The sequence below is a fragment of the Copidosoma floridanum genome, unplaced genomic scaffold (assembly GCF_036245765.1).
Source record: "Copidosoma floridanum isolate Cflo_tuat_1 unplaced genomic scaffold, Cflo_Japanese_pri ptg000033l, whole genome shotgun sequence".
NCBI classification, from domain to species: domain Eukaryota; kingdom Metazoa; phylum Arthropoda; class Insecta; order Hymenoptera; family Encyrtidae; genus Copidosoma; species Copidosoma floridanum.
The window spans coordinates 6,328,999-6,342,464 of NW_028321910.1; the positions used below are offsets into that span (position 1 = coordinate 6,328,999).

Genomic DNA, 13,466 nt, shown 5'->3' on the forward strand with positions numbered 1-13,466 from the left:
TACATTTAGTGTAACTCTACCACTTTCTAAGTCAATCTTTCCTCGTCTCCCTTCCATACACCTTCTTCAGGCAAATGTCAACTGAATTAACTGCATTGCCACTGCCATACTGCTAACGTTATTCGCTTTCAAATACCTATCGTCAGGAACAGAGTGAGAACTTTCATTTTGCTCTTTTATTTTCTAATAATTCTTTTTTTTCGAACTGTATTTTCAATACGTGCTAATGATTCCATTACAGTTGATCCAGAAAAAGTATGAGCGAATTAAATGGTGACTGTAGAAGAGTTTAGATAGTAATCTGGAAAGGAAGTTCGATAAGAAAAGTGAAACAGCAGGCAAGAAAGAAAGAGAAAGAGAAAGTTAGTCCAGGATGCGGGATATAAGAGTAATATGGCGACCAGCTGTTGAAGACTCACTGTTAATACTAATGTTATCCAGTCGACGATGTCGAAACCATAGCCACCTGACAGTGCTCTACATTCTGCTAGTCATTTTTCGTCTGCTTGCAGTGTTTCAAAATGCAGGTAAGGGAGTTGGTTTTTTTGTTCATCTCAATAACTTATAGTATTACAAACATACCTTTTTTTATCTGCAACTTTTTTTAGTTATTTTATGGTTAATGAAATACATAATTCACTCTGTAAATGTACTAAATTAAGTGACATTTTTGTTTTGTCATGTGGATACTTATATTTTGATATCAAGAATACGAGAGATTTGATAAATTTTTATATCAGCAAAAGAGTAATGCATAAATTTACAATTTGCTTAATGTAAAGCAATATCAAACTTTTAATTTTATAATTTTTCTATTGTCTATAAAGAAAACTCAATTAAATGCAAGGAGAGATATAATGGTGACTTAAACTATCTCTTTCAGCAACAACTAAGTAAAGTGCTGGAACAACATCCATGTACAATATTTAATTCTACATCTTTTTTTTTTTTTTTTTTTTTTTTTTTTTCATGTTAATGTTTACGATCACTGGAAAAATCTGAAAGCGTATTAACCAAGAAATAAATTAGTGTTAATGGTCAAAGCTGAAGAAAATGAAGAATACAAGGGAAAGTATCTAGGAAAGCTGAACGTTTATCATCACCAGGTTGCCGGTGATGTTTACGCGGTGGACCGATATGCGTTACTTCTAAAATCATTTAGCTACGATGGATATGGGGCAGACACATTTTTTTGGGCTGGAGCTTCAAATCGTCCTGGACCACAGGGTTTTATTGTACCTGATGAGTATGGAAAGTACGTATGATCAATGCATAAAGTTAAAAATTGGATATTCTTTATTCACAAAACAAAAAATACTAAACGTACTTAATTTTTACTTATATTAATAATCATTATACAATAAGACAAATATTCCCTAGTGGCTTGTAGTTATATGTAAGTAATTAAATATCAAGCATAGCAAAAGGTAAAATGCCTGTGTTTTTTAATTTACATGCAGTCTCTAAGTTTGAATGAAAAAATTTTTTTAAGTTCCTATTAAATTTATGTAAATCTAATAACATTTTTTTTATTCTGAAACTAATTTTAAAGGAGCAAACCTTTACTTTTTTACCGTAATTTTTAGAGAATAAAAAAAAAATTGTAGTAACGATGATGCTTATAATGAACCATTTGTTCTCAGTTTTTGCCTTATTTCTCTTTTTGTAGGAATTTTTGGCACATCAACATTAGATCTGTTGTTCCGTAGAGATCACTAAGTGTAAGAAATTTTTTGAAAATTGCGTTCAAGATTTAAAGTACATTTTTTACTCATTTTTTAAAACTGTAGCACATAGAAACTTAAAAATTATGTGTAAAAGATATCAGTATTAACCTTAGCCTGCATAACAAATTTTATCGAGAGCAGTTAAATATTTTCCACGTACTGAATAAACCCTAAGACTTATTCTATACAACGATAAGAAAATTCGTCAACTTTCTCAGAGACAGATTTCAATGGTCATACCACACTTGAGAGATCATAAACGTATTTTAGTTTATTGTCCTGCTGAAAAAAAAAAAAAAAAGAAGAAGAAAAGAAATTTATTCTAACAATATAATGATATCTCTTTGGTTCAACTTGTTTTGAGAGCTACTTTGCTATGAAGTCAAACATAAGTATTTTTAATTTTTTTATATTAATTTTAATTTATGTTATTTGCCTCTTAGAAAAGCTGGTATTTTTTTACAAATTTTTTTCAAGAAAAAAAAGTATCAGCATGTACAGCAGTATACTTAAATTTTTTTTTTCTCTTCTTATTTCCGTATAGAAGTATTAGAATTCGTACAGTAGTGAAATTGGAAAATATGGAAGTGTTATACTTGCAACTTGAATAAAAAGTACACTGCACGTGCATCATACAAAATGTTACAAAATTATAATTTTTAAAGTTAACTTGAGCGCATCTGCAAGCATCTGGTGGAGGAGATAAATAAGACATCAACTTTGGGTAAGGAGTTTTGGCTGAATTGAAATTAAAAAATGAAAAAATCTTGTTATGGATCTGGGATAGCTTGACGAGACAAGTGGAAACATAATTATTATCATACTTTGTAACATCACTTGCACACCCACCCAAGATTCACCGAATATTATTTGGAGTATTAGCATAAATACATACATAAATACATACATACATGCACACGTACATACATAAATAAACAGACAGTAGATGTGCATACACACACACGCACACACACAAACACACACACACTATACACACAAATACATTCACCTTGTCAGTCGTACTACCTTACTTTGCACCATTTGATATTTCACATTAAAATAATCACCTTAGCCTCCGTGCACGCTGGAATCTTTTTTCTTGTGAAAAGTTTGTAACAAAACACCAGCTTATAAGTAAGTAATGTTTTTAATGTACGGACGTCAAAAACTAGTAGAACTAAGAAATGATTATAATGAAGGAACACATTTTTTATTGTTGTTGATCCTCGTTAAACAATAGATTTCAATGATTGTATCATCTTTTTAGCGTGGTTTGTTTACGTAAGAATTAGTTTTAAAAAAACATGCTTTGAAAATTTCGTTTGAAAACGCCCCTGAATTTAGCTACACATATATTTTATGTATTGAGCCTACATTGATTATTCATATTATATCAATTATTAATCAGAAAACTTATTTCTAATAAAAAGAGGTGAAGGTTTCTTGATTGTTGAGTAAAACTTGTACAGCTTTTTACTCAGAACTAAATGTCTACAGAACAAATATAACGACTAAAAATTTCAAAAAAAAGTAAGAACTTTTCTAGTTTGATGCGTCGTTTCATAATTTGTTTTCAAATTTTGAAATCCTAATAAAAAAAGTCAAATAGACATGTATTTCATTCTACTCAGCTCTTCACATAATATGTTAGTCAAACATAAGACTCCAAATTTATTGTTCATGAGACACAAAATAAGAAAAGTGCAAGTAAATTTAAGAATCACGCAAAATTAAATGTGTCACGTATTAACTTTTATTATTGTTTTATGAAAGTGAAAAGTTTTTCACACGAATGTTTATTTATTTCAATACTTTTAATAGTACACATAGATTGAGCTCGTTTGTTTTTATACTTTGAGAGTTAGCAGAACCTCGTAAACAGCAAAATGTGGCTTCTTATTATGAGTATAAACACTTCTTCTAAAATTTTTATCACCCTCCAGCTAACAAAGAGCTGTTTTGTTACCATACAAAGTATTTATTTACACAGCTGTATTTTGTCCTCCTACAAACTTTTTTCAACAAAAGTACAAGGTTAGGTAAGCTTTTTATATTACAATATATTAGTTACGCGCAAACTATTCATTCTATCTGATAGTAATCAATAACAAGTTGGTTGTGATTAAATAGTTTAAATTATTGAGAGAACAAATTAAATAATTTATCTTAATTTAATTTAATTGTGCACCTTTCTTGTTTGCACTTATGTCGTCTATAAATAAAAACTATAACCATACCTACGATATTGATAATACTATTTCTATACTTTAAAACTTATCGCCATTTTTTTAAAGATATGATTAATGTCAGCACAAAAAATAATTCTTGTATTATTAGGTCAATAAGCTGGAATGTATCTTATATAATTAAATAAGTGGTCACTTAACTCTAACACAAATATTATAGTTTCCATTTATACAATACAAGGTAAGTAGCGTCATTGTGATACGCCAGCAAGTTTTAAAAGACAACAACGATGCCTGCGTATACTACTTACTACTAAGTTGTAATTTTTATTTTTTAATCGATGACAATAATTATTTAATATAGTATTTTATTTAAATTTTTCCGATGTAATAATAGTGTGTATGCTTAGTAATGATTTTTAGCATAAGAATTGGTGACAAAATACTTAAAATATTATAAACAATATATTTAGTCTATAGTAGTGCACATATAGCTCTATCTTTTATTTATTTCAGCGTTAGTGGCTACACTGAAAATAGCCGCATATTAATAAATAGGATACGATGTATATGTATACAGAAAACTGCATCGATAGATCGATAGATCGATAAAGACATCAGTATGTTAAGGGGGCTCCAGTGAGAGGAGTTAAGAGATCGTAGGTAGTTTAACTTATAGATAACAGCCTACTGAATCAAGCGGTGTCTTTGGTTATCTCTTTAACCGTGGATAGTTTTGAGATATTTGCTCTCAAAGTTCGTACAATAGACACAATCTCTTATAGAGTAACAAAAATATCTTAATTTTCTAACCATGATGAAAAAGTTATTTATCAGGATAATAACTGTTACATAAAAAAAAATGTCAGCTTTCAGATGGTACGTTACAAAATATAGGTTACCCTGAAAAAATTTAAGATATTTCGTAAAGTATTCATCAAGTCCTTGTATTCCAGTTGTATTAGCATGCAGTTTTTACAGTTACACACATACATACATAATGGTGCTCGCACACATGCTTGCAGCAGTGATATCATCCGACACAATTTTGTTTGGGTTGGTACCAATGCTTGCTGAAGCTCCCTTAAATACCAGAGAAATTAACTTGTTAAAAAGTATAAGTAATTGATCCAAATTTACCGTTTGCCTTCGAATTTCACGACATATATAGTCAGCATATAGTATTGAGTACGCATTTTGCCATGTACGTAGGATGTGCACAGAGCATTTTTCTAAAAAAGTAAAAAATATTCTTATAAAATAGCAGATCGTTCAACTGAACCTTTTTTTACATGTTTAATTTAAAAAATTTTTAATTTAACATGTAACCTTGTGGAAAAATAACTTTGAAGTGGATTTATAGAATCTATATAAATCTCTCATTTGTTTGTTTGAATGAAATATTACGATTACATAAATCTGTTTTATTTTCAAATAGATCTATTGTTTTTATTTATTATTTTTTTTTTTTTCATTAAAAAAAAAACAGGAGCCAAGTATGCATAAGGTGTGTATGTAAGTTCATCCTCATGAGAAAAATAATTTCTAGCGTTGCATCATATATTTGCGCTCCTCCCACCTCTATGAATTTTGTTCTTAGTTACGAATGAACAATTGTAAAACAAGAAAACGCAATAAAAATCAATTAATTTATTCATACAGTACGAAAATGTTTTTTTTTTTTTCATTATGAAAGGTCTGAAAAAAATGTGAAAAAATTGTATAAACAATAATCTATTTATTTTGAAAGTAACAAACTAATGATAAATGAATGAATGTCTCGAATTTTTGAAAAAAATATGGACTAAAAAAATGTATTTTATAAAATAACTGGTTTATTTAATGTAAAATAAGACCAAATAAGTGAATCCACAATAAATGAGAATTTACATTGAAAATACGTAACAAACTGTAAGACAAAATGTAGTAATCGGTTTTCCTATGACGAGCTCGCTCAAAGCAAAATGAGTTAAGGGCTTGCCTAGTATGCAACAGGACGGGGGTTCGAATCTCTTCGATAAACTTTTTTTTTTTTTTTTTTTTTTTCTCTAAAAATTGGTTAAAAGAAAAAATAAGTAAAATTCAAAATGTGTGGTGTGGTCAGATGATATTGTGTAGTGTGGTGATACGACGTTGTATAGTGTAATACTGGAGACCGTAAGTACGTCAAGAGAAGCAGGATGAAGGGGGAGAATCAAAGCAAAATCGACTTGTGTTACACTTTTTCTTAAGGTCATCAATCTGAAATCATTGATTTACTCCATAGGGCAGAACGTGCCTATTCGCTTTAAGCGCAATTCAAAAATCGCGCCCCTACTGGGTCCTTTAAGAATGATTGGTCGTGATTAGAAAAGGACAGTACTATGAATAAATTTTCATATGATTGTAGAGAAGTGACATTTAAGGGTTGGCTACCTGGCCAAGTGTAGCCAAGAACTCAATTTCATAATAATTATCTTTTCAAAATAACGACCAATCGTTTTCAAAGTGCCCAGTATGGGGGCGCAATTTCGGAGTTGCAATCAAAGCCTCAAAGCGAATAGGAGTATAACTTCAATTATTTTATTTCACAATTCAACATGCGCTCTTATGGATCCCATTAACTCAAATTTATAAAATGTTACTTTTTTGAAAGTTGGGATTTTTTCTTTATTTAATTATTCGTTCCTAATAAACTTAAAGTTAACTAGCCAACATTTTGGATCTGCTTTTATAAAGTTATGATTTATTTAGCAGGTAGTTTAAATACAATTGAGTTACTGATCTCCCATAAGAGCCTGCGTTGAATTGTAAAATTGAATGACTTATTTTTTCGAAAATGGTTTCAGAAAAAACATTTGGAAAAACATACACGCTCTTAAAATGTTCTTAAAAAAACGTAGGTAATTTTGTGTCAGCATTACTTAACATTTTTTTATTTTTTGCTGGAACCTTCGTAATACGCTGCCCTTACTTGATGAATAGACAGCACACTCTCAATACGTGAATGTTCTTGTCAACACCTAGAAAATCAGAAAATAAATTATAGTTATTCAAATTTAGGGCTACAAGTACAACTCTTGATACGTCAAAAAATCCAAGCTTTTCTAAGGTCACACATATTTATTTTTAGTTTGACAACAATGATAACATATTTATATTAAGATCGTTTACTCTTTGTAAGATCCTACTTTCCAAGCTAACGAAATTAGCTTGTACAGTTTAAAATAAACTTTATTTATGCTACCATCTTGAACAAAACGCAACGATTAAATTTTCTGGTTGCAATGAATGAAATCATAGTGAAAGAACAATTTATATTTTAACTACACTTCAAAAATCTTTAGATTAGATAATAAGAAATTGTTGAGAAATAGAACTCTAATGCGAGAATGGATGTCAATGAAAAAAAATTAAAAAAGATGATTTAGCAATCAGTAATACTGGAGTAGTTGTACAATTAATAGTATATAAAAAAAATGGTATACAGGTATTATTAAAGTAATCAACACCAACGTACAATACTGATATGTAAACTAGACATGAATGTGAAAACGTGTTAGCTTGTTAATGGAGTATTTCACCTTGGTTGTGTATAAAGAGTTTATTTTACAAATATGTTACGTCAACGGAACCAGTGGTTTCACGCTAATAATAAAAATATCTTTATTATTATTCTTAACATCATTTCAATTCTCAATTTTTATTAATTATAACAGCACGATTCAAAAACTCCACAAAAAAGTGAATTCTTCATAAAAAAAACTATTTTGATTTTAAGGACGTTCATCACAGTTAGATGGGAAATGTAGAGAGTGCAGTGAGGGAGGAGCGAGCATGCGGCAGTGCCAACAACTGTTTTGAATGCATTTGTATACATATATATACACGTCTGACACTGTTTGTTTCATTTAACTGCAAAAGTAACTTGTTGATCTCACGTAAAATTAAGAATACGACCATTATTATGTTCTTGCGTCATGCAAAAAAATTGGGAAAATTCTACATACAATTTTCTCATAAATTCCATTTTTATGTGACTCCTCCACAAGGTTACGTGTTAAATTAAAGTTTTTTTAAAATTGAATATTTAAAAAACGGTATTGCGAAATGATCTCAAATTCTACATGTGACTTTCTCACATCATCACAAGCATCCTGTTAAAATTTCAGGAAGATTGTACAGAAAATGCTATGAGTGATGATTATCCTTAAAGTTAAAGGTGAGGCCAGTTTGAAGTATTTGATATACATCGAAAAAAAACCAAAACTAAAAAAATAGCAATCAAATATCGTGGTTTGTCAAACAGCAATCACTTTAATACTAGAACTATGATGATATCAAGTGCCTTTCTAACAATTTATACTATTTTTAGTGTTACTTTTTTAAGGTATGCAACAAAATAAGGAATTTGAGAAGTATTACGATCAACAAAGAAAAGTCAAGCTTGCTGATTTATAGAAGAGTTCTTTCTTATTAAATACTATATAATATAACAAGAAATGTCTTTATAAAGTAATCTGAGTCAATAAAAAATTAAAAAAAAAAAAAAAAAAAAATTAAATAAAAAAAAAAAAAACGAAATAAAGAAAATGAAAAAAACATCATAAAATTAAAAAACACATTTTCTAAGATAAAAAGGGGGTCGCGAGAACTATAGAAAGAGCGAAGCTCTATTAAGATAAGTACTGCATTCATGTTGTTCAATCAAACAAAAACTTAACAAACAAAAAAAAAAAAAATAAAAAAAATTATTTTGGTACTCACAAATTTTAACCATTATGAGTTCTGAACTGATTTAAAAATTTTTTTTTTTCTATTTGTTTTTTAAGTTTTTGTTTAACTGAACTACATGAATGCAGTACTTATTCTCATAGAGCTTCGTTCTTGCTATGAGTCTCGCGACCCCCTTGTTACCTGAGAGATTTTTTTTTCTTATTTCATGAAGTTTTTCGACGCACAACTCATATTTAATTATTTTTCGGGATTAATCTCATGTTTAAAGAATTTCGTTCTCATCATGGGTCCCATGATCCAATAATATCCCCTAAATTTTTTAAAAAATTTTTTCATTTTGCTCTCACTTTATTTATTTTATTTCGTTTTATATTTGTTTGATTCTTTTTTTTTTTTTTCAGTGTTCTTTATTTCATTAGTTTTTTTTTTTTTTTTTTTTTTTCGTTTTTTCTTTTTTTCTTTTGTTTTTTGATTTTAATATATTTTTTTATGTATTTTTTATTTTTTTCAATTTTATCTTATTGTATTTTTTTCATATTTTATTTCATTACTTTTCTGCTCTAATTTTATTTTTTTAATTCATTTTTTTTTTTAATTATATTGGTTTCTTTGCATTTTAAAAAAATTTTATTTGCTTTATTCTTATTTCATTTCCTTGCCCATTTTTTATCATTCCATTGCATATTTTAATGTCTTTTTTTATTTCATTCTCTTATTTGGATTTAATTTTTTAATTATTATTCAAATTATTTTTTAATTTATTTTTCTTATCATTTTTTATTTATTTATTTCTTTTTCTTTTATTTAATTTTTTTTTTTTGATTTCATACACTACTTTTTATTTTTATTTTTACCTGCGTGTAGGTATTTCCATACAAAAAAATAACTGCCAGCGTTGATTAATATTTGCGCTCCTACCGCTCTAAATAGTTAATCGAATAAATAATTTAACAATTCATATAACATGTTATCGAACACAATCAATTAATAATCAGTAAATTAATATTCAAATAAACATTAAGTTATGAACCACAGTATGAGTAAAAAAAACTAAAATTCTTGTCTTGGAAGTGCTCGTAGCAGTGTGGATAAGGAACTCGGCTCGTATTCAGGAGGTCGAAGGTTCTAATCTCTTGGAAAGTGTTTTTTGTTTTTTTTGTTTTTTTTTGTTTTTTTCTTTTGAAAGAATAAAATTTAAAGTTGAAGAGAAATTATTGTAGGAAAAAAATTATGATGTATTGGAACATTAATTGCTTGGTGTGTGTGCTTTTATGGTATAGTGTGAAGGGAAATAATAGGGCAAGGCAAAATGGGGAGTGATGAGAGTAGGTGTGGAGGAGATAAGCGCAGCACGGTTGAAAGATACAGAGTGAGGGAAAGTGGATTGAGGACTAATGGTGAGGGCTATGGGGTAAGTGGAGAAATAAAATGAATGAGGAGGAAGAGATTTCTAGTAAGCGACTTCCGTTTCATGAAGATCTGTCGTTTTTGAAATTCCAACTCCCCAAGCACGCGACATAAGGAGCTTTATTCTAAAAATTTTACAAAATTAAATTAAATACTTAGAAAGTAATAAGATCAATAAGAAATAATTTAATTATTAAAAATTATCCTAAAATTGTATAACAATAATTAAAATATTTAAAGAATGTAAATATTTTACTAGAGAAGAAGCATGTAAATAATTTGCAAAATTATTGAATCTGAATAATTAGCCAGGCTGGTTTTATATTATTCTTGACAGACGATAACGAATAAAATGAAAAAAAGATTTTGTGTTTTAATTTCTTACGTTAAATAAATAAGAAAATAATTTGTGCACTATTGTTTCTATGTGCTCACATAGCTTGTTTAAAACCAATAATTTTTACAGCTTTAAAGTATTTTCGTATGTTTGTTCTAAGTACGTATGCTTAAGGCAATGTACAGTGCCAACTTTTTTTATTTTAACGAGACAGAGTTAAGATACATACTATTATCGCTTCAGATTATAAACAAGTTATTTTAAACTTTGAAGCCTATAAGGTAAATCTCCCTATTTGTGCAATATGTCTCTATTCATCAAATCTAAAAGTTCACATATTTTTTACATAATTTACTTGATAAAAAAGATGTGCTAGTTGTATATTTAATGTATTGTTATAAATTTACGAGAAAAATTTTATTTTCCGCACAATAAATGACCAATTTTTAAGATAATTCCATAAATAAAGACAAAGTTGTACATAACCTACGTTTTGGACTTTAAGTATAACTGCACCCAACTTATTACAGAGAATTTATGGACTTGTCGTAAACGAATTAATAATATAATTATTTTCATTAAATAAAATAATTTGATGCAAGTTTAAAAGCTTCAATTGTCTTAAAACATTATACTTAATTGACGTTTTTTGAAAAGTTTCATTAATAGGGACATAGTATAAGACAATAGGTACAGTGTTTGCTAGTTATGTACATTTTGGTCTTATAATCTTTTTATGAAGTAGAGTATTTTAGAAATTAAAAACCATGTTTAATAATTAGAATAATAATGGTCAATTTATAGCGCACCAGCTAATACCAAAATTTCTTTCACTGAAGCTCACAGTTAAGAAAAAGAATTAAAGAAGTAAGTATGATAAAGTTTATGGTCATTATGGGGACATTTTCCTGAATTGACCTACATGATTTAATTTATAACTTATATGGAATTGATATGTATTTATATGTAACTAATTTAATTATTTTTATTGTTGTTTTTTTTTCCTTAAATAACTTCAATATTCTAGCGTGTACAAAAAAACAGTTCATCAACTTCTTAAAAAAGTAATTAGAGTATTGTACAAACAGTAATACTCGTCAAAAATCGTATGAAGCCGGCCTGGCCTATCGTACACATGAAATTATTTCTTAAAATACTAAGATGTTTTACTCCGTAGTAAAATATTCACTTCGTTTAAGTACTGCCATAATTGTCTTTATATCATGCACTTTACTGTTAATTGTAATGCAGGTGCTCTATGATTTAAACTTCATGTAAAAAAAGCAAAAGAAAAATTTTTTTCAGTAACAAATGAAAAATTTAAGTTTTACAAAAAAGCGTTATAAACAAAAGTTATAAAGATTATTAAGGCACAGTTTTTTTTTCAGTAAGTTTTGTCTAGAGTGCCCTCATAACAGTTTACTTGCCAAAATTCGTTGAAATCTGTCCAAACAATTGCTTAAGTACATCCAATTTTTGTACATCACATTATTTGTACACAAAATGTTTTATACAAAAATTGTAGAGCTCCTGAAAATACACTAGTTTGTATTGTCAGATTGTGTATAAATGAAGTGTTGTTCTAACACACCTTAAATCAGAAAACATTATACAATGTCTGCAAAAGCATTACGTAGTACGTATGTTTCTTAATATAAACTGAAAGTTAGCAATGTGGTATTACAACTAAGTTAAATATGATAACAAAATAATATGCAAATTGGATTCTGTTATTTGAATAACACTTTTTGCTCTGGCTCATCGTAGACTGGTAGTGCCTCACGTGCAATACAAAGTCTTTTAAATAAACTTAGCCACTTATTTTTATATTTTTGAGCATTGTCCTATTCTATTTTTTTCTACACTAGTTTTTCCTAAAAAAATTTTTTCGCAATAATAACCAGAAAAACATGTTACATAAATATTTTAGCCTTTTTTTCTCATACGATTCATGGAAATTTTCTTTCCAAAAGTATACTAGGTTTCTTGTTCTATTATTTTTTTAACTCAGTTCAAATAAAGTTCAATTCGCAACCAGAGGGAGCAGGTATTTAGGAACAGAATTTGAACAAAGTTGAATAATAATAACCTTCTGTACTGTTATTGATATGGATCCAATCTTATTTTGGGTGATTGGCTCTGAGTTAAACTCATAAGTCTGTTTTTGAAATTGAATCTTAGGAATTTCCTGCTGTCCCTGTGCATTTGTATCAGGAAGTATGCATCCTGCTGGTCGATGGTTGCCATAAAGTCTTCTAGTGAGATCAGGTTTTCTACGATTTCTAAGTTTTCGATTTTGAAGTGGCTAGTTTCGATAAGTTTATTTAGTTCTTTTGAGTTCAGAACAAATCTGATGGAGCTATCTTGTTTTTCCTGAAGAAGTAATTATATAAAAACTGATCTTTGAGTTCCATGCAATGGCTTATTGCACCTTTTTTACTGAGCTTTTTATTTTGGTTGCCAGCTGGGTCGATTCCGTCCCACTGTGCGTGGTTTTGCGGGGCGACTTGTTTTGACATAGCTGCTTTGTAAACTGGATCTTATAACCCGTGATGCAGTCAAGAGCGAGCTTATTTGGGGTGAAGTTTTCCCATTCATTCGCAAAGTTTTTAAGTCTGCCCCTAATTTTACTTACTCCTATTTCCTGTATTTCCGGGATCCTTTGTTTGCCGATGTTTTGGATCTTGGGTTGTGTTCCCCCAGTCTTGCATCTCTGACAATTCTCCGTGTCTTGTGCGTGATTTGAAAGGCCTATTATCTTGCAGGCTGGACGAGTTTGAATTTTTGTATTGAGCTGGATTCTGTTGTCTAGATTTCGTTTCCTTGAGTTTTGAGAACTGTGAAGCATAGGTCTTGGCTTCTTTTATTTCGCTCACCAGATCGTCGTCAAACAGATAGGTCGTCGGTTTTGCCATTTTTAGTATTGGTTTAATGTTCTTTGGTAGGGCCAGCATCATGCTTTAGGCCCTGGCCTTGGTCTAAATATGTACCAGGTCTGCTAGTAGGTCAACCACATCTAGCAGGCACTGAAACAGTTGGGCTACATCCACACTCTCCGTAGAGTTTATTATGACCTGCGCTGCTTTGCCTACA

General features: G+C 29.3%; 1 protein-coding gene across 1 annotated transcript in view; it reads left to right on the forward strand.

The window, feature by feature from the left end:
* Positions 1-271: 271 nt before the first annotated feature.
* The window catches only part of LOC106637679 (protein Skeletor knk), a 177,441-nt gene continuing 164,246 nt past the window's right edge, over positions 272-13,466 (forward strand). The window contains exons 1-2 of the mRNA XM_089597545.1: positions 272-527; positions 1,030-1,255. Of these exons, the coding sequence (XP_089453671.1) occupies positions 374-527; positions 1,030-1,255 (380 nt within the window). The 5' untranslated portion in view covers positions 272-373. The remainder of the gene's footprint in view (positions 528-1,029; positions 1,256-13,466) is intronic.